The sequence below is a fragment of the Macaca thibetana genome, chromosome 4 (genome assembly GCF_024542745.1).
Source record: "Macaca thibetana thibetana isolate TM-01 chromosome 4, ASM2454274v1, whole genome shotgun sequence".
NCBI lineage: Eukaryota > Metazoa > Chordata > Mammalia > Primates > Cercopithecidae > Macaca > Macaca thibetana.
In genome coordinates this window covers 122,914,005-122,936,905 of record NC_065581.1, presented here as the reverse complement: position 1 = coordinate 122,936,905, position 22,901 = coordinate 122,914,005, and the positions used below count along the sequence as shown (strand labels likewise).

Sequence of the window (22,901 nt, the reverse complement as noted above, 5' to 3'; positions counted from 1 at the left end):
TCTCTCCAGAATCTTGTTACCGCTTCAGTTTTTTCATAACTTACCCATGCTGCATGGCCAAACTAAAGCATCATTTCCTTTACCTTATTCTGTTTTTTCTTTATTCTCTGAACTGTTCCATGTACTTACTATAGGAAACAAGTTTAATACTTCCTACTAAGTGTGTTTTTATAGTAATAGTTCTTTGTATTTTAATTTCATATCCATAGCCAGATGATTAGCTCCCTAAAGGCAGAAATAACGTATTGACTTACTTTATATATCCTGTATTGCTAATTAAAGGTCTTAATGAATAGCAAACTTTTTCAGAGCCTAAAAGTATGTTGAGGTTAACTATACATATCTTATGTTTTCCCCCAAAGAGGGAAAGTTTAAACCACTAAAAATATAGAGTAGTTAATTACCTTCATTAGTTTTCATTGCTGGAGCATAGGTTAATAATAAACGTTTTAAAAGAATGTCATTTTGCAGATACTGAATTCAAGTGGACATGTGAACATAGAGATTCAAATCTGATAATAATCTAGCATTTGTAGCCCTTCAGTTCTAATTGCTCAAGATTTTGAAAAATTAAAAATCTGGAAAAGTCAGTGCTTTAGCATATATTTTTTGCTCTGAAAGAATGAAAACGGAAGAAAAAGGTGAACCACAGGTTATTGCTGTTTCTATAGGCCTAAAACAAACACTGGAAATTTCAAGTCATTCTATCTGACTGTATCATAAATGTAACAGAACTTGCTAAATCCAGTAGCCCCTTACATACGACAGAAATAATGATCTCTTGTACTACCACAGAAACATCAGTTAGAATCAGTTAAGCTGTCATACGTTGGAGATGTGTATGCATCTTGAGCAACTACTACATACTGGTCACAAAGCCAAGTGGTTGGTATAAACAACAGATAGACTCTTCTTTTAATGAGTTTATATTTTAACGTGTGTGTGTGTGTTTTGAGGGTTGGAGAGGACACTTTGTCAGCATCCTTATATAATTACAAACTGTGATAAATGTTGTTTTAAAAAAAAGATGTAAGATTACTGGAGAGTCTGACCTTAGATTGGGAACATCAGGAAAACCTTTCTTAGGAAGTGGCATTTGATCTGGCATATGAGGAATGAGCTGAGTAGGAGTGAGTTAGCTGGGTGAGGAAGAAAAAAGACAACAGGCAAACAGGATGTATGGGCCGTGGCATGTGTAGTAACAGAAGAAAAATGCATAGCTGGATAGTAGTCAGTGAATGGGATAGGGACATTGAGAAGAGGTTGGACAATCAAGAATCAGGTAGAGTAGATCCTTGTATCCAAACTTAGAATTGATTTTGCATTTTACATGAAAAGATTGATATGAGTGGATTTATATTTTAGAAAGATCCCTGAACTCGGAGTATTAGATGAGGAAGATGTGGTAGGGGCTAGGGCAAGAATGGAAGTTGGGACAAATTAGGGGGCTATTGCAGCGAAAATGGGGAGATGAAGACAAATCAAGGTATGTTTCAGAAGGAAAATCAATTGGATTCTTGGTAAATTAGGTAAGGGAGTGGGGAGAGAGGCAAAGCATAGGGAGAACTGTTAAAAATGACTCCTCCCATTTACTTGAGAGTGAAGTTCCCAGAGGAAAGGAAAGGTGGTAGGGGGATCAAAAGAACAGTTTTAATTTTAATTGTATGTGAGACATCCAAGTGCTGGTGTCACATAGTGAGTTGGATATTTGTCCAAGGAGATTCTGGCTAGATTCATAAATTTAAGAATAATAAATGTATCAGTAGTGCTTAAAGCTATAGGAAGGCATATGAAGAGGTAAAAAAAAAAAAATAATAAGCTAGATGGCAGGATCATGATGCTTGTATGAATCTGGTAGGTGGTATAATGACTTAAGACAGCCCACTGTAAGATAACAAATGGCAACTGATATGTTGTACGAACTTGAGATGGGGGAGAGGGAGAATGAATGAATGTACATTATCTGAAGGGAACTGCCTGTATCAGCTCAGGTGATTATTACTAAATGTGGGCCCAGATCTTTCATTTTTAAAAGAGAAGTTAGAAATTTGCTTTCTGTAACTTTTCCCATATTTGAATATAGAAAACATAATTCTTATTTAAAATTCTAAATGTGTTATTATTGATTGCGCCCACTATTTTGCACTCTCTGCTAGGACAGAGTATTTAAAATTACTTGAAGGTCAGCTAGAAGATTAGGAGCCAAAGGAGATAGGAAAGAAATCAAGAGAATTGAATGTCACAAAAACAAGAGATAGAGAATGTTTCCCAAAGATTGGCATAGTCCAGGGCTTTTAATATATTTACAGAGCGTAGCAGTTTGGTAAGATGATACCTAAAAAGTGTGCCTTGGATTTTCTAGAGTGGACTAGGCAGTTGATATTAGCAAGATCAGTTCCTCAAATGAACTGACAACTTAAGTGAGGTACAGGCTGACACATGTGGGCTCCCTACCAGTAAAAGACACAGGCATATTCAGATTCCCTAACCTTTTGTGTTACTGGAGAATATGAAGTAAACAGAAAAGAAATACACCCTCCCCAGCCCCAGAGTGAACTGAATGGTAAAGAAGTGAAGACTTTAAATGTGGATACTTCTGTTGGAAAGCTCATTTGTGAAGTGGAGCAAAATGTCATACCTGGAAGAAAATCAGAATCTGTGTATAGATTTTTTAATTGAATATGTAAGAGGAGTGTTTGATAAGAAGGAAATGTGATACAAATTCAGTAATTTAGGGGTTAATTTTTTTAGTTTTCTGTACAGAAGCTACCTCTAGTAGTATCTAGAGACTCACATTATAGAATACTCAACTAAGTATCTGGACCACATGCTGCATTTGTACTCATCAATGACCTAGTGGATCTTTGCGGAAGGTTACTCTATTTCTTTTTTTTTTGGCCAGGGGGAGGTCCGGAGCCGGGCTGGTGCAGTGGCGCAGTCTTGGCTCACTGCAACGTCTGCCTCCTGGGTTCACATGACTCTCGTGCCTCAGCTTCTTGAGTAGCTGGGATTACAGGTGCCTGCCACCATGCCCGGCTAATTTTTTGTATTTTTTGTAGAGATGGGGTTTCACCATTTTGGCCAGGCTGGTCTCCAACTCCTGAGCTCAGGCCATCCACCCTCCTTGGCCTCCCAGAGTGCTCGGATTACAGGCATGAGTCACTGCGCCTAGCTCTCTATTTCTTTTTTTTTTTTTTTTTTTGGAGACAGACTCTTGCTCTGTTGCCCAGGCTGAAGTGCTGTGGCATGGTCTTGGCTCACCACAACCTCTGCCTCCCGGGTTCAAGTGATTCTCCTGCCTCAGCCTCCCGAGTAGCTGCGATTACAGGCGCTTGCCACCGCACCCAGCTAATTTTTGTATTTTCGGTAGAGACAGGGTTTCACTATGTTGGCCAGTTTGGTCTCGAACTCCTGACCTCGTGATCTGCCTGCCTCAGCTTCCCAAAGTACTGGGATTACAGATGTGAGCCACCATGCCTGTTTTCAGATAGTAAAACCACATTCGCTCTCAAACTCTAATGTGCATATTTTGCTCTCAAACTATAATGTGCACCTGGGGTTCTTGTAGTGCAGGTGCAGACTGGCACTTGTAGATCAGGTTCAGTAGATCTGGGGTGGGCTTGAAGATTCTGCATCTCTGACAAGTTCCCAAGTTATAACGATACCACTATAAAGGTCAGTTGAAAATATAAACTAAAAATCACTAGCACATCCAAAATTCTAAGAGGTTTTTATATTTTTTAAAGCAAATTTTAATCTTATATCCTGTAACATTAGCATATCATGTAAAATTAGTTTTAAGGCATAGAAGAGGCAACTAACAGGTTTTTCATGATCTTTTCAGTTCTTCTTACAACCCAATCAGGTATTATTTTTCCCTTTTTAGAATCAGTGTGACTGAGGTTCAGAGCTGTTAACTAGCAGGTGACTAGTTAAAAAGTCAGGTTTACCTATCAATCTAGCATTTGCTTTAACCACTACATCATCTTAATTTTTTTTCTTGATTTGTACAGGTCTTTTTTTTGTCTTTAGTGAAAATAATTCAATCTATTGTTATTTTTATATTTAGTCTTAGAATTCTACTTTAGCCTGTTTCTCCCCTGTGCAGAAGAGATACAAATTTTGCTGGAAGGACACTCCTGTTTTTACCTTGCATATCCTTTCTGAAATGTTAAATGATAAAAGAGAACTAGGCATGTGTTTTGAGGACAATAGCTTTTTATGAATTCTGTCAAGCCTTAAATACTTGGTGGATTCTAGCAATAGGGTGGGAGTTGCCAGTTTCTTTCAGAGCTGTAATCTGCATAAATAGGTTTTATCTCAGAAATATGATATGGATCATCATAAATGTTTACTTTTTACTTCTTTACTGTAGTCCAATGTTGATATAAAAATGCTCTCTTTTAGAATGTGAAACACAGGAAGTATGCCAGATGGAAGGCAACATACATCCATAATTGTTTGAAGAATGGGGAGACTCCTCAAGCAGGCCCTGTTGGAATTGAAGAAGATAATGGTATGTATTTATTTATTCTGAGTAAAAGGACTTAGTAGAATCATAATTATTCAGTAGATTATTCAGAGTTTTTGGAGAGAACAATACAATTTTGTTTTCATCAGGCCCAGAATCTATGAAAGTTAAGTATAAAATCATAAACTTAGGAACAGTGAGAAATAGAAATAAAGGTCAAACTTGTAATACCTGTCCATGTCAACAAAATGACTTACCTGTCTCCTAGTTTTAATCAGATTTCATTCCTGTTATATAGGAAAGGCAATCCATTTATAATTTATAAAATGTTTTAAAACTGCAAAGAATATTGTATAAGTTTTTGTAAATCTCTTTGAGTTGTGTAGGTTATTTGGGGAGTTAGTAATACATTCACATGGTTCGAAAAAAATCATAGAGTATATAAAAAATATGAAGTGCATTTCTCCTGTCTACCACATCTCCTATCTTCCCAGATCCTACCAAAACTCAAGTAAGCATTGTTTTTAGGTTTTTTGTGTATCTTTACAGAGATCATTCTTTATGAGTTTACTACCGAGTAGAAACATATATGCTCCCGTTTTTCATACAACTGGTAATATACATGCTGTTCTGCACCTGGCTGTGGTTTTTTTTAAACTTAATATGTACAGGAAAATTTTACCATCACATAGTGTGTTTTACAAATTTTAATCATGAAAAAATAAAGGTCTTATTATTTTACTTGGCCTTTCAGTTAATGTATAATAGAAAAGGGAAACCTTTTTTCACTTACTTGTTTTTTATGTATTAGACGTAGTAAATAGATGGTTATAAAGAGAATGACCACTGTTCTTGGAACTGAGAAAATTCCAAACGATCCTTGCATTTTGCTACACACTTTTAGGCATATGTGAAGATAATTATCCAATGCAGGCATCAGTAAACTTTCTTAAAGGATCAGATAATAAATATTTTCAGTTTATGAATGATACTGTCTTTGTTGCAACTGTTTAGCTCTGCTGTTATAGTACAGAAGGAGCCATAGATAATATGTAAAAAAATGAGTGTGGTTGTGTTCCAGTAAAGTTTTATTTACAATAACAGGCCACCAGCCCACTGGCCATAGTTGGCTAACCCCAATCTGATTAATCTGTTTAGATCTAGTATTATAATGAATTATATTGAAATATTGCCTATTATTGAACCAACTTTACATTGTGTAATAAACCCCACTTGGTGATGATATATATATATTTTTTTATTATACTGATAGGTTCATTTCACTACTATATCATTTAGGATTTTTACATTGACATTTATAACTAAAAATGGTCTACAGTTTTCCTTTTTGGTATCAATGTTATGATGTTATGCTTACTTCATAAATATAATCAGAATGTTTCTGGTCTTTTTCTATGCTTTGGAACAGTGGAATTATCTGGTCTTTAAATTCACCCTAGACATTTTTTTGTGAAACCAACTAGCCATTTTACTTTTCAGGACTATTTTAGATGTTTCATTTTAGGTATATTGAAATACCTAATAAATTGTCAATTTGGGGTTTTTTGGGCTTTCTTTCAATATCAGTGACTTCTTTAAAAACTCTTTAACATTTTGCCTTTGAAAGTAGGAAATGTGCATTTTGATTATCACGTTGATCTGTTTTGTTCTGAAATGGTTATTGTAGGCCCTTACTATTAATAATACCAAATAGATTATTAAATGTAGATAGTTTTTGTTTTCCAAAAGTCAGCTTAAATGGTAGTTGTCATTTCTGTTATTTTCATACAGATTTGATGGAGTTTCTGGATAGTAGAAAATTGTAAGCTATAGAATATTAATAATAAATCCTCTACAATATAAAGAAGAATATGTTCACTGCATACTTTTTCAACTCATTAACTTAAAACATAACCTGGTGTCATAATCAGGGCTTAATGCCATAACATCTAATAATATCTTCTCAAAGATAGCCTATATATCTACAAGATATACTGTCATTAAATCTGAATTTGTGTGAGAAAACGCTTAAGACTTTGATTTGTTTTCTTTTTCTGAGTGTAGAATTATATTCTGTTGTGTTTTAGGATTAACTCTTGCATCATAGTCTTAAGTGTAAAAGGTAGTATATTTCACAAAAACCCAATTTTCTATTGTTCTGGAATTGAATTTCTAGTAAAACCAGTATAAAATAATAGATATTGTACTTTAGTTAACTTAGATAAAGAAAAAGCATATATACTTTTGAAGACAGTACTGTGTATTAAGTTCTAGCTGAATACCACATCACCATGACATTTTAATAGATATTACAAACAGGCTTCAACTTATCGTTTAACGTATACTTTTTCACCTTTAAGAAGATAGCAAAGCAATATCCATTCAATAGAAACTGTACTTCGAGAACCCTTACAAAGTCATCATTTTTCACTTTCAGTACAGTATTTATTAAATTACATAAAAGCTTTGTGTTAGATGATTTTGCACTAATTTAAGTACTCTGAGCATGTTTCATGTAGGCCAGGCTAAGCTATGATCTTCAGTAGGTTAGGTATTTTAAATGCATTTTTTACTTAGATTTTTGACTTACAGTGGGTTTATTGGGATATAATACCATCATATGTTGGTGAGCATCTGTAGAATTAATGATAAAAAAAGAACAATAGATCATTGAAACCACTCATTTTATGTGGTAAATTTGTTTTGATACAATGTCAAATTTACTGGAAAGTTGCCAGAATGATATAAAGAATTCCGATATGCCTTTGATCCCGAATTAAACATTCTGTCATTGATTCATAGTCTCTCTCTCTTTCTCACCCCTTGTCCCCTTTTGTCTCTCCCCACTCCCCCTACCACACATACGCAAGAAAGGACATGAGGTTATTTTATAGATAGATTGTGTGTGTGTGTGTGTGTGTGTGTGTGTGTGTGTGTAAAATTTTAAAATACAACTTGGCATCATAATCTGGTGTTAATGTCATGATTTTTAGCTGTATCTCCTTAGAAATGACTTATGGCTTCACAAGACATATATATATATATATATTTCTATATATGTATTTATTTTCTATATATATTTATTTATTTTCCATATTATATATATAGAAGTCTTTGTTAGTATTTTAGAGATATGCTCTTTTACTCCTGAATACTTCTGTGTTTCCTAAGAATAGTGGCATTCTTTTTACTACAGTGTACTTACCAAAATTGAGAAGTATAGTATTTATTCAGTGTATCAACTGATCTCCATCTGTATTCAGATTTCAGCAGTTGACTCAGTAATACCCTTTGTAGTTTTCTTCCTCATGCAAATAGATCATACGTCACCTCTGGGTGCCATATCTCTTTAGTGTCCTTAATCTGGAGTAGCTCCTCAGGATTTCCGGTGTTTCTTTGCCTTGATGTTTTTGAAAAGTACAATTACTTGTTAACTGTTCCTCAATTTGCTTGTCTGATGATGCCTCATAATTAGTTTAACCCTATGCATTTTTTGCAGAATAGCCCAAAATAAGGTTTTGTCCTCTCTGCCTTACATTAGAAGTATACGATTTTGGTGAAATATTGGTGATGTTAAGTGATCACTTGGGTAATGTGGTGTCTTCTGAGTTATTCCCCATTAAAGTTATTTTTCCCTTTGCTATTTAATTTAAGGAAGATACTTTGATATTACGTAAATATCCTATATTTTTTATGCAACTTCACCCCGTGGGTTGATGATTTATCATTCTTTTTGTTTTAATTAGTTGGCACTCTACCATGAGGATGGACTTTCCAGTCTATACATAAATAAATGTGTGTGTTTATTCATTTAATTATTTACATCAATATGGGCTCATGAATTTATATTCAGTGATTATAATTCATTACCCGTTATTCTTTATTATGTTCCTTTATGTGACTCCTGTTGCAGCTTCTGCACCAGTTGTGGTTTCATTACTTGAGCAAATTAACATTCTTTGGTACCCAGTATACAGCTGTTGATCTGACCTTTTTCTTCATAGCTGTCCGTAAGGTTCACTAGAAGCAATTTGCTTTCAGCTGGCACGGCCCCAGTACACCTTCACTGTCCTACCTCTGGGGTGTATCAACTCTCCAGCTCTATGTCACAATTTAGTTTGCAGGGATCTTAATAGCCTTCTTACCCTTCCACAAGATATTACACTGGTCCATTATATTGATGATATTATGCTGATTGGACCTAGTGAGCAACTAATCTGGACTTAGTGGTAAGACATTTGCTTCTCAGAGAATGGGAAATCAATTTGACTAAAATTCAGGAACCTCAGTGAAATTTCTAAAGTTCTGGTAATATGGGGCATGTCAAGATATTCATACTAAGGTGATATTGTTCTATCTAGCCACTCCTACAACCAAGAATAGAGGTACGGTACCTAGTGGGCCTATTTGGATTTTGGAGTCCACACGTTCCTCATTTGGGTGTATTACTCTGACCCATCTGCTGAGTAACTCAGTCTTTTCTTTTTCCTTTATCTTAACTATTCTGTCCTTTGAGTGTCCACATAAATTTTAGAATTAGATTTTCAGTTTCTCTTTTTTAGAAAAAATGCCTACTGGGATTATGATTAGTATTAAACTTAGAATTAATTATCTTTCAGTACATGAACATAATATATCTTTCCATTTATTTAAGCTTTCTGTAATTTCTTTCAGCGGTATTTTAGATTTTTTGGAGTAGAGGTTTTGTACTTCTTTCATTAAATTCAAGTATTTTGTGTCCTTTCATTCTCTTGTAAATGAAATTAATTTTATAATTTAGTTTTCCAATCGTTTGCTTCTAATATAAATTACAATTGATTTTTGTATAATCTTTTATCTTGCAACCTTGCTAAATTTACCTGTTGATTCTCATAATTACTTTGTAAATTAATTGAGAGTTTGTATGTAGATAATTATGTCATCTGCAAGGAGAGACAGTTTTGCTTCTTCCTTTCCAATCCTCATTTCTTTTTCCTGCCTATTGTGCCAGGGGCAATAAATATGTCCATTGTTTTGTTTGGTTTTTTGCCCTATGCAATACTGAGAAATTTTCTTTATTTCTAGGGTGCTGAGAAGTTTTGTCATAAATATTGAATTTTGTCAAGTGCTTTTTATGCACTTATTGAAATTGTCATAGGACTTTTTTTCTTCTGTTAATATGAGTTACATTGATTGATTTTTCAAATGTTGAACCAACCCTGCACTCATTGGTAAGCTTAGTCATGATGAGGCCTTGTATTATATGACTGGATTTGATTCTGATATTAAGAATTTGTATGTCTACATTTCAGTATTTGTGAGGTTTGGTATCAGGGTTACACTGACCTCATAAAACAAGGTGAAAGTAATCCCTTCTGTTTTCTGAAAGTGTTTGCATAAGATTGGTATTTTTTCTTACTTGAATGTTTGATATAATTCACTGCTTATTCCATTTAGGCCCTGCATTTTCTTTGTAGGAGGGTTTTTAACCATGAATTCAATTTTCCCAATAGATTTAGGACTATTCAGATCATCTCTTTTTGGGTGAGTTATGGTATTTTGTATCTTCAAGTGGTTTGTTCATTTCCCTGAGGTAGCGCCGTTTATTGGCATAATATTTTCTTATTGTCTTAACTATCCTTTTAATGTCTGTAGGATGTATTTGATATCACCTCCTTCATTTGTCATATTCATAATAGCTGTTTCCTCTTTTTTCCCCCCAACCTCTTGACAGAGATGTTTTAATTTTTTTTTTAATTATTTCAACAAGTACTTAGTAAATTTTTTTCTTTTTTCTTTTCTATTCCTTTTATTTTTTCCTGCACCACACTTGGAGTTTAATTTGCTTTTGTTTTATTTAGCTTCTTAGGGAGGAAATGTGGATCTTTGATCTTTAAATCTTTCTTTTCTGATAGAAGAATTTAAATCTATCAGTTTCCCTCTAAGCATTGGTTTTTAGTGACATCCTGCAAATTTTGGTATCACTCAGTTCACCATAATTACAGTTTTCTTTGTGATTTCTTCTTTGAGTAATAGATTATTTATAAATATATTAATTTCAGAATGTTGGAGGTGTTTCTAGATATCTTACTGATTTCTAATTCAGTTCCATTTTAGTCGGAGAACATACTATAAAAGATTTCGGTATTTTGTAGTTTACCAAGATTTATTTTATGGCCCAGCATATGATCTGTCTTGGTGAATGTCCTATGTGCAGTTGAAAAGAATGTATTCTGCAGTTATTGGTTATGATGTTCTGTGTTAAGTCTCCAACTATAGTGGTTTTACTAGTTCTGTCAATTCGTTTCATTTTCAGACTCTGTTATTATATTAGGCACATGTACTTTTATAGTTATTTTTTATGAACTAACCTTTTTATTATTATGGAACATCCCACTATATCTTGCTGATATTCGAGGTTATTAATTCTGTTTGTCCTCATTTTAAAGTTTGCCACTCCAGCTTTTGTCAGCTTGATATTTATGTGACTTTTTTATCATTATCAAATGGTCCTTTTTATCTCAGCTAATATTCCTTGTCATTGATTCTGTTTGTTTATTATTAAAATTAGTCACCAGCTTTTGTCTACTGGATATTCGCATGGTATGTCAATTTTCATCCTTTTAGTTTAAACAAATCTAGGTCTTTGTGTTTTAAAGTACTTTTCCTGCAAAAAGCATAAAGGCACTTTTTTATTGACTCTCAGCCCCTGTGTGAGAAATAGTGTTTAGTTCATTTACATTTGATGTAATTGCTATAGCTAGATTTAAACTTATTTTGCCATTTCCTTTCTGTTAATCCCATCTGTTTTTTTTCTCCTCTTACAATTTTTCCCCCCTCCGGTTAGTTTTTTCTCTTTCATTTGTTATGTCTGTGTTTTTCTTTATGGCCTTGAACAAATTTATCATAGTTGCTTTAAAGTGCTTTTCTGCTGATTTCAGTATCAGGGTCATTTTGAGGTCTTTTTTGTAGACTCCTTTTTTTACATTTTCCTTTTCTTCCCTAATTTTTAATAACTTCTATTGTTGATAACATGTTGAAGCTCCTCTGCAGCCTGTTGTCTTTCTCTGCAAAGTCTTGATTCTTGTTCAAGCAGACCATTGACTTGCCAGAACTCAAACTTTGTCCCCCACTTTCAGCTGTAAGTTGTTGCTTTTCTCCAGGGCCCCCTAGAGTCTTACCTGAGTGTGCATAATTCAGGAACTTGTAGGTATTTAGTTGGGATTCATACAAACATTTCATGGCTCACTTCTTGGCAACTCTTTCTTTTGTGTAGACTATTGAGTGCCCTCAGATGAAAAGCCACATAAAATCAAATGTTACCTGGTAAGATTTCCTCTTACCCTTACTCTCGTTTCTACCAACTTTTGGTCGTGCTCTAGTGCTTTTATGTTGTGGAGCTTTTTTCTTTCTCAGAATGTATAAATGTTAGAGTTCTCCAGTATTGGGGAGAGTCATGTTAATGTGTGTAAAGTATAAATACATCCACAAGGCTGCTTGATAAAATGCTCATCTCAGATTAGTAAGTAAATTTAACTTTTTTTCCTATTCGAAATTAACTACATTAAATAACCTGTTTATAATCAGACAAAAAAGTTATTTAAAGATGTGGTAGGAAACAATAAGATCTGTTCTCTTTGATGAACCTGTAGCTCTAGCTTGCTTTTATTTAAAGTTATTATGATTACCAATAGTGACTGATTGTCATTTCATACTCAAAGTTCAATTTTTCAAGGTAGTTTTCAAATTCGGCTCATGATACAGTATATTTTAAAAGTTTACATTTCAGGACTTTTCAAAATGAAATATCTCATTTCTTTCTACATAGCTAAATGCAAAATTTTATTCCTGTTTTTGTTTATTAGCTAAATGCATTGAACAACTCACAATCATTTAGTAGCTACTACACAGTAAATCTTAAGTAAAAGTCAGCTGTCAGAAAATGGAGTTCTTATTGGATAGCATAAATGTGACATGTTTTGCCAGAAATATCCTTGAGTCTTCATAAGTTTAAAGAAAGTTTATTTTAAAGAAAAATATAGGTCAGGCGCGGTGGCTCACACCTTTAATCCCAGCACTTTGGGAGGCCGAGGCAAGCAGATCACGAGGTCCGGAGATCGAGACCATCCTGGCTAACACGGTGAAAGCCTGTCTCTACTAAAAATACAAAAAAAAAAAATAGCTGGGCGTGGTGGTGGGCCCCTGTAGTCCCAGCTACTTAGGAGCCTGAGGCAGGAGAATGATGTGAACCCAGGAGGTGGAGCTTGCAGTGAGCTCAGATCATGCCACTGCACTCCAGCCTGGGCAACAGAGCAAGACTCCGTCTCAAAAATATATATATATATATATGTTTGTGTATATATATATAAACATATATATACACATGCACACACACTATATGCAGAGATTTTATAGAATTAGAAAATATTAACCTGAAAGAAGTGATAATCATATTGTCAGGTGCGTTTACATTTTTTAAGAAAATAAAATTAAAAATATTGTTTTAAGAATAGAGAGCCTGCTTCTCCACTGCATTAAATAGAATTGCATTTAAAGATTCCATTTGTCATGTGTATAGTGAAATAAGAATACTTAGCATTTGTATTTCAAAATACCTAGTGTAACATTGTGTATATGTGATCTGATAGATGTTGAAGAAAATGAAGATGCTGGAGCAGCCTCTCTGCCCACTCAGCCAACTCAGCCATCATCATCTTCAACTTATGACCCAAGCAACATGCCGTCAGGCAACTATACTGGAATACAGATTCCTCCGGGTGCACACGCTCCAGCTAATACACCAGCAGAAGTGCCTCATAGCACAGGTAGGAAACTATAACTGAATGATTTATTTAATTCCCCTTTTATAAATAAGAACTGCATTTCTTATCATATATGTGCCTCATAATGATGGTCGTGAAACATGACAAGTTCCTTGAATTCCATTTGAACCCACAAGAAACATTAAATTATTTTAATTAAAGTTTTAATAAAAGTTGTGTTCTAGTTATTTGAGAAATGACAAGTATTATGTGCATTGATTGCTATTAACCTTATATTTTATTAATAAGATTAGTTTCTATGCTTTTCATATATATGCTGTTTTTCTTTTTCTTCTCTTCCCTTTCTTTTCCCCTCACTGTTGTTTTAGAATGGCTCAGAGGTGAGTGGGGTTGATTATAGGATGTGTCAGTTAGGGTCTCACTGTGATACCTAGGTTTGTTTCATTCCCTTGGGACTATGCCTCTGCCCATGATAGGGAGTAGGCTTTAAGGCATAAAATCTCAGTAACAATGAAATCATAAGACAAGTGAAAGGAGGGATTTGAGTTATTTTTTTTTTTAACCTTACAAATGTGACACTTTAAAAAACTAACAGGAAAGAGAGACCTATCTTTGAATAAATCAGTGCTGTATGTGTATGTTTTTATTTTTAAAAATCTGACAAAATTAGTCCTCAGTAGTTAAGTCAGGGTCAGTAAAGACACTTTGACAAAATTTCAGTTACTCTTCCCTTTAATTGCATTGTTGACAAAGTGTCACCTTTATCTCCAAGTAGGACACTTGCAACTATAATTTAAATTTTACATTTAATTTTTTCAGAAACTTTTCTTAAAAATTTACTTTTATCCCAGGTGACTTATGGTCTAAACTATATAAATGCTTTAAAATACTTAATGAATGGAATGATAGTCATCCTTCGAGCCCTGATTTCTACTGTTCCTATTATGCAACACACTGTTACTTTATTGACTTCATTTGTCAGCCTTATTTTACCCAAACCTTGTAAGTTATTTTACGTGAATTACATTATATGCAAGTTTTCTATTTTGACCATCGTAACATCAAGTATGATTAGTGTCTTTCCTCCTATTTTAAACTTTCAAGTTTATATTATCTGCAAAAATATTGCTAACATTTTCTTTAAGATTATTGATGAAATGATAATTTTAGCACTGATCTCTTTTTGTGTCTTCATTCAGCATATTTTACCCTGACATTTCAATATTTTATGGCCTGTGTGATGACATTATTAGACAAACCTATTTGCATTTATTTTGGAAGTAAAATTTCTTGGAACACTATTAAGTATTTTGTTATGTTTAGAAATATTCGTTATTTCCAGTGTAGAATAATGTAAGTGAAACCAGCTACTTAGATCTCTTTGCCTTAGATAAATACTGTTCAAATTATACTTGAAGGTTTAAATCTGATCAAGAGTCCCAGACACAAGCATTCTATAGAGGAGCCAAGAGGAAATAAAATGCATTTAGGAGGCAAATCATATTGGTTATTTGTTTCTACCCCATGCTAAAGCATAAACTCAGCTGATATTTAACTTCTCATGACCTTAATTTTTCCTCTTTCGAATATGAAATTAATCATACTTCTCATGGTTATTTTAATTATTAAAAGGGAAAAACTATAAAAATGGACTAGTAGTAGGCCTATCACAAAATCAGTGTTCAGCAAATTAGCCTCCTTTCCCTCTTTTTTTTCCTCTTCCTTCCTGTTTCTGTGCCAAGGAGAGACAAGGTATTTAATGGCAAGTTAATGATCACTTAAAATTATTGTGCAAATCAAGAGAAGTATCACAACTGGGGGTAGGATATTAACCTTATAGAAAGACTGTCCAAAAAGTTTTGTTTTAGACAGTATATCTCCAGGCAGAGTTGTGGCATAGGCATATCAATGTATATTTTATATATAGGTAAACTCTATGAGTATACGAAAGAGAAAACACTTTTAGTAGGAGGCTATAGTAGATTGATCCATATGAAATTGTTAGTTTTGTGTAACAAAAACGATACAGTATTGGTAGTCTTATATGTTCAAACTAATACACAATGTATCTCCTGGCTAGAATAGTCATGACATAAAGATAAATATTAGGTGGTTTTCCATTAGAAAGTTTTCTGTCATAAACAGTTCAATTTGATCCAGTTAACTCTAGCATGAGCCTCTTGTTTTCTCTTTTGTTCCTTAGTGGGAAGAATAAAACTAAAAAACTTAAAACTTTTATAGAATGAGATCTAAACATATTTTATACACTCTTGTAGCCTTACCAGTCAAATGATTATCATAGCTAATTTCCACACTTATTCTCGCACAACTATATTATATGTTACTGTCTTTAATTCACAAACTCTCAAGAGACTAAGCAGTTATTCTAAGAAAACAAACATACCCGGTAATGACAGAACCAGGATTTGAATCCAAGTTTTTTTGACTTCATGTTTTGGCCACCTGCCTTCTATGTTCCTTCCTCCAGGGAATTCAAATCCTCTCAAAACCTACTTTTCTGATAGTATATTTCCCCTTAAGATTGGTTTGAGATGTTGAAATCTCCTTTTAGCCCCAGATTTTTTTTCTATTATATTTGAAACGGTAAAAAAAAAAGAAGTTCATAGTTGCCTAATAAAAAACAAAATAATGTTTTTAATGTATAAATAATAGCAAATGTTTCCCTTCTTACTCACTTTAAGAATGATTTATTTTCTCTCATATAAAGGTCCAGGATGCACTTTTATCAAAGGGAAATCCTTAAGATAGCTGAAAAGAATAGTATGTACTAATTTGCAGTTTTTAGTTCTTCCACAAAAAAGCAAAGGGGGTGCAATGAGGACAGGGATAGTGATTGTTTAAACAGGCGAAATGTTTGCTTCTTGTGCTTTCACCACTGCACAAATATCACATGTAGTTGATACAGTGTGTTTTTTTCTTTCTCAGGAAACATAAGCTTTTTATAGTTCATATTACAGGAGAAGATTTTAGTAATAAAGCTAGATTAAATAATAAAGTTATTTTTTGATCAAAGCTAGCCTTTCATTGTAAAATGCAACTCACTTCATAGATCAAAATATAGGCTGTGTACTTGTGTCAGAAGTACCATGTTTGCATTCTTCTGTAAGCTTTGATATCCTATTGTTGATACTCTGGCCTACGCATTTCTGTCAACACTATTTCTCATGATTAAGGTTTCACTCATTCTTTGCTTATGCTGTTCCTCATAGGTAATGTAGGTAACATGTCTTTCTCTCTTTTTCTGTGTCTTTCCAAATGTTATGTTCTTTCAGGAGTCTGTTTAATCACACTTTCTGGATAGCCTTCTCTATTTAGAGATTTGTTTGGAGTATTTTAATTTAGGCAGAAATGCAAATTACTTAGCAACGAATGACATTGATCTATAGATTGGACCGTTAAAGTGTGGTAGATTTACCTTGTTTATAAAGATGTATATGAAAAATACATGTAATCTACATAAGCTATAGGTACACATGCTTCAAAGCACTAGACACGACTAGTCTCTGAAGATCCATCTCAGATTTTACATTCTAGCATTTTTAAAATAATATATATTTATGTGCCTTTCAGTGTTTGGCAACTTTTATGGAGAAAATTGTCAGATGTTTATAATTTAAATACATTCGGTGAGTATTTATCAAAACCAAGCAAAAAAATAGTCATTGAATAGATCAGCCTAAAATTGGTCTGTCTCCTCACTTTGGATTTATATTTTATACAGTTTTCTATAAATGTATTCATATACACAGTATATAAGAATATTTACTGCAGCATTATTTGTAATAGCAAAAGATTGGAAATTAAAACTTAAATGTCCATCAGTAATGGATTGCTTTATAAACTATGCAATGCAGAGAATGGGACACTAACCATTAAAAACAGCACAACTTATATGTATTAATCTGGAATTATTGCTGGGACACATTAAGTGAAAAAATGCATAAAACAGTATAGTATGCAGAACTTACTACCATTTGCAAAACACGCACACAAAGTATGCCTTCTGGAAGATTTTGGTTTAGACAAGTACACAAATTTCTCAGCAGAGAATAGCATTGACATATATGTGGATTGGATTGGACACAGTTATTTGTAGGTGGGTGGAAAGGTGTCATAGAAACTGGTGCTAGCCCTAAAGTGCTTTGGAGTAGGAGAGGCAGGCTTTCTCCTTTATATTTTTTTGTACTATATAAAATTTGTATTTCACTGTTCATCTGTATCCCTATGTACTTTAAAATTTTTCAATTTTTAGTTAAAAAACAAGATTTGTATGGCTTTTAATAGTTCCAAAGGGTATAAATACGGAGCGAGTTTGTCCCTAAGCACGATTAAGTGAGGTAAATAATGTATATTTAAACCATTTTTTCTCTTAGGTTAGGAATGAGAAAAATCTTAAAAGTTAAAACTTCACACCAGAAGAACTTTGGAACTTCATACCAGAGAAACTTTAGACCTTTAGAAAATTTTAGAACTTCAGCCATCTTTTGTGAAACCATTATTCTAGAACTCTCAGTGGATACATATCCATTCCCCTAGAAACTTCCTCTTTATTTAACCTTTTTCTCTGTTTCCTTTTTCTCCAGCATTTTTCCCACTTTACCCTTTCTACAAATTGCCTATTCGAATTCAGTGTATTAATTTGGCAAACAATCCATTTTGAAAGACTGTTTAACTCCATTGATTTACCATAATCAACTTTTCCTCATTTTATTTTCCTGCTGATAGAATCATTTCAGTCCTTTTTTTGGGCGGGGGGGACTTTTAACACTTTTTGTTAGTTTTTTAGATGATTAATAAATAATCTTCAACTTTAGTATATTCCTTACCATTAATCAAGAATGCTAAGTTACTCATTAATATGACAGTTTTGAAACATTCTAACAAAGTCAAAACTGTTATTTATTGGATAATTGTTAGGATATATAAAAATATCTTAAAATGTGTAAACTAGAGAATTACAAATATTAATTTGGAATTTCATGCACAGTGATGAAACTGGATTCATCTTCTAAGTTAAACTAAATTAGAATTTTGTCCTACTTTATCACCAAATTAAATTGGCTGAGAAATTGAAAAGTAGGAAGTCTGTTAATTCTACAGAATTTGGTAAGCTTTAATTGAGAAGTAATCTGAAGCATTAGACAAAATATATATTAGGAAAGCATAACCGATACACATATGTAAACACTTGATACCCTCCAACATCAAATAAGTATATCCAATTAGAATCCATTGATGTTTCAAGAAAATAAACAAAGTAATGAAATTGCCTCATGATTTTTAAGTGCTACCCTACTGTATAATTAAAAAGTGTAATACTTTTATACTCATTTATGCTTTTCTGATTTGCAGGTGTAGCAAGTAATACTATCCAACCTACTCCACAGACTATACCTGCCATTGATCCCGCACTTTTCAATACAATTTCCCAGGGTAAGTCAGCTGACTGTTTTGTGAGATACATTTATCTCCTGTTTTGGGTTGCTGTTTTGTAATTTTACCTTGACAGTACCATATATTTAAATGTTGTTACTTAAATTTGCATTTCTAGGTAATTTGAAATAAATTTCCTTGAATGCCTATGTTCACTAGATTCTCAAATGAGCCAGGATTGTTTGATATTAAAAATACCAACATCCAAAGGTGTCCTCTTTTGTTACAGTTCTCTTCTTCATGCAGTACCGAATATAGAGGAGCAAACGTATAGCCAAGGCTGCCATGGATGCCTATGCTAGATTATATTAATTTAGTTCAAGATTATTGTGAGTTCTGATTGTGACTTATCTACAGTGTTATTAAATTATCTAAAAAGAAAGGAACTGACCATTATTGAAAATAAAAATCTCTGAGGTTACTTTGGTTGGTTGATTTACAGGCTAAATGATTGGTTTAAGTATAATCTTTACTTCTCTGTTTTTTAGCCCAAATCAGGCATTGTGTTTATTTTGGTCTTTCTCATTCAGACTTTTGTTTTCTTCATATGTCAGATGATATTTAATCCTTTTATATTCAAAGTAAAGATCTTTTTTGTTTTGTTTTGTTTTTTGAGATGGAGTCTCGTTCTGTCGCCAGTCTGGAGTGCAGTGGCGCAATCTCAGCTCACTGCAACCTCTGCCTCCCGGATTCAAGCAATTCTCCTACCTCAACTTCCCCAGTAGCTGGGACTACAGGCGTGCACCACCATGCCCAGCTAATTTTTATATTTTTAGTAGAAATGGGGTTTCACCATGTTGGCCAGGGGATGGTCTCGATCTCTTGACCTCATGATCCAGCTGCCTCAGCCTGCCATAGTGCTGGGATATTTGGTAAGCTTTAATTGAGCTACCGTGCCCAGCCATTTATTTCTAATAGCTGTTATTTAGTTTCCTCTGATACTGTCTGTTGGTGTGTTTTCACCTCGAATTTTCTGTTCTCCCTGTATGAGTGGGAACTGGCTAATTAAGCCTTCCTGCCTCTCAGCCATTGAATGAGGAGAGCCTTTTGTGGGTGAGCTGGATATCATACCTACCTTAAGAGTCCTAACACTGTCTGGGCAGTTTGTTACACAGTTTTAGGGAGATGTTCTTTAAATCTCTTGTCAATTTTCCCTTTTCAGTTTTTTCATTCTTTTTCTCTTCTCTTCTCCTTTTCAGTTTTGTAGATTTATTTCCTTTTGTGTTACTTTATCATTTCATTATGGTTTCAGGAGGAAGAATAGTTAATTATATATGCTTAGTATACCACATAGAACCAGAACCCTAGAATTCTTTACCCATCTAAACTGTCAGGCAGGTGTTAGGGCAAAATAATTTTTATATATGTAAGAATTCTCACCTTTTGCCTAGCACATACCTTTTTTAAGGAACTTAACTCAGGATGTACTCCATCAAGATGAGGGTGGTAATTAAGCAAAAGAGAAATATGAGATATACGAAATAGTGAAATATACTTTTTAGATACTCTAAAGAAGAAAGATTCTATGATAGCTTTCCCACATGCTTGGAAAGCAATTGCTCCAAAATTAGAATAAGAAATTGGAGAACTCCCCTCCTTTAAGAAAAGTAACATGAATTTCATGTAATATATGGAATAGAAGCTTCAGAATATGAAAGACATAGATAAGAAGCCATAGAATCCTGCTAGTAAGGAAAAAAAAAAACTAAAACAAAACATCTAAGAAAAATTTTGATATTATATAAGAAATCTCAATTTGGAAGCAAACAAAAATATGCCATGATTTTGAACAGTAATAGAATTATGGAATATAAAAGAAAAGGATTTCATTTGACTTAGTTATGACAAAACATAGAGTACTTTATTCAGGATGAAATATAAACATCAACACTGACATTTTAACATTATACTGGAAGTCCTAGCTAGTGCAGTAAGAAAGGAAAAAGAAAAGCTATAAATATAGGGAAAGAAAAAATAACACTATTTTTGTTCATAGATGACATGATGGTCTGTAGAAAATCTGGAAGAATCAATCAAAAAACTGATAAGCAGTTATAGCTGGATTGCTGTATACATGATTAATATGCAAAAATTAATTGCTTTCCACATAGCACAAAACAAGTGGGATTTCAAATTAAAATACACTGCCATTGTGTTTGTATTTACATAAACACAACAATTGAAAACAAAGTACCATTTACATTACCATGCCACCAAAAATATTCAGGCATAAATGTAACAAAACCCATTACAAGATCTATATGAGGAAAACTACAAAATGCTGATGAAAGAATCAAAGAATTACATAAATGGAGATTTCATAATCATGCATAAGAAGACTCTGTATTCTCAAGATGTTAGTTCTTCCCAGCTTGATCTATAGATTATGGACAGTTCCCATCAAAATCCCAGCAAGTTATTTGGTGCATATGAACTCCAACTATCTAAAGTTTATACGGGGTGGTAGAAGACCCAGAATAGTCAACATAGTATTGAAGGAGAAGAACAAAGTTGGAGGACTGACACCACCTAGACTTCAAAACATAAATCTGCAGTAAATTAGACAGTATGGTATTGGCGGAAGAACAGACAAATAGATCAGTGAGACAGAGAGTCCAAAAAATAGACCCATATAGAAAAAGTCATATGATCTTTGGCAAAGGAGCAAAGGGAATACCATTGAAAAAAGATACTCTTTTCAACAAATGGTGCCGGAATAACAGGACAGTCACGTACAGCAAAAAAAAAAAAAAAAAAAAAAAAAAAAAGTGAATCTAGACACAGACCTTCCACTCATCTCAAAATTTAACTCAAAATGGTATGATGCCTAAATTTGAACTCCAAAACTAGGGACTTCTGGTTCCAAAATGGCAATGTAGAAGCATACTGACTTCATTCCCCACCAACAGAAAACAAAAAAAACAAAATATACAGCACCGAGATCGACACCAGCAACAACCCAGAGCCCAAGTATGAGGATGAAATAGTTCCTGGGGCCACAGAGAAGTGGAAAAACTCCAGTAGGAGAATCAGACTTTCACTTTCATGATGCTTCTGCCCTGTCCTTATACCCACACAGAAAATCTCCGCCACCTCATAATTTCTACACTGGAAGAAGTAAAATTGAAGTGGTCAACCATCGTCCCCACCTTCTTGGGTTCCTTGGCAGGAGACCTGTCCTTGCCTTAACCCACAGGTAGCATCATGACTGCCTGAAGGGAAAATACCACTGAAGACCAGCAGCGACTATTATTCCCAGCCCCAGGAACTTCACTCTGCATCTTGGCCAAAGGAGACACCAAATCAGAGTGGCTGTTCAGCAGTACTAAGCTGCAGGAGGTATATTTCCTAGGTCCTGTAAGCACAAACCCCTACCTTGTCTGCCTTCCCACACTGCCAGTGTAATCCATTTGGGACATTCAGTGCTCCAAACATTTACTAGAACTGAGGGAAACCTGGGCTTACAGCGCCACCTAGAGCTGAAAAGGCGGTAGCGACATAGCAGTGAAGATTTGTCAGCAAATACATGCAATAAAAACCAAAACAAGCTGGACAGAGATAACTGGAATAAATAACTAATTCTTCCAGTGCAAAGACATGGGAAAGACCCACAAGAAACAACAGCAAACAGGGAATCATGACCTTCTCAAAAGGACAAAGCAAAAATCCTGGCCCAGCACGGTGGCTCAAGCCTGTAATCCCAGCACTTTGGGAGGCTGAGGTGGGCGGATTACCTGAGGTCAGGAGTTCAAGACCATCCTGGCCAACATGGTGAAACCCTATCTCTCTACTGAAAATACAAACAAAAAAAATTAGCTAAGCGTGGTGATGCATGCCTATAATCCCAGCTACTTGAGAGGGTGAGGCAGGAGAATCACTTGAACCTGGGAGGCGGAGAGTGCAGTGAGCCAAGATCGCCCCACTGCACTCTCCAACCTGGGTGGCAGAATGAGACTCCGTCAAAAAAAAAAAAAAATCCCAAAACTAACCCTAACAAAACAGCAGTTTGTGAGCTCTCTGACCAAGACTTCAGAATAACAATTTTAAGAAAACTCATTGACCTCTAAGATAATACAGAAAAGCCATAAAGAAATTTGACAGATACTGGAATACTTTTTCAAAACAAAAAATAAAATATTGGAACTGATAAATACATTTGCTGAACTGGAAAAGTCTTTTGAGGCTCTCAACAGCAGAATGAACTAAGCAGAGGA

General features: G+C 34.2%; 1 protein-coding gene across 1 annotated transcript in view; it reads left to right on the top strand.

Moving 5' to 3' along the window:
- Positions 1-22,901, top strand: part of VTA1 (vesicle trafficking 1) — a 726,169-nt gene that overhangs the window by 692,408 nt on the left and 10,860 nt on the right. Inside the window, exons 6-8 of the mRNA XM_050787412.1 lie at positions 4,408-4,516; positions 13,099-13,275; positions 18,607-18,687. Of these exons, the coding sequence (XP_050643369.1) occupies positions 4,408-4,516; positions 13,099-13,275; positions 18,607-18,687 (367 nt within the window). The remainder of the gene's footprint in view (positions 1-4,407; positions 4,517-13,098; positions 13,276-18,606; positions 18,688-22,901) is intronic.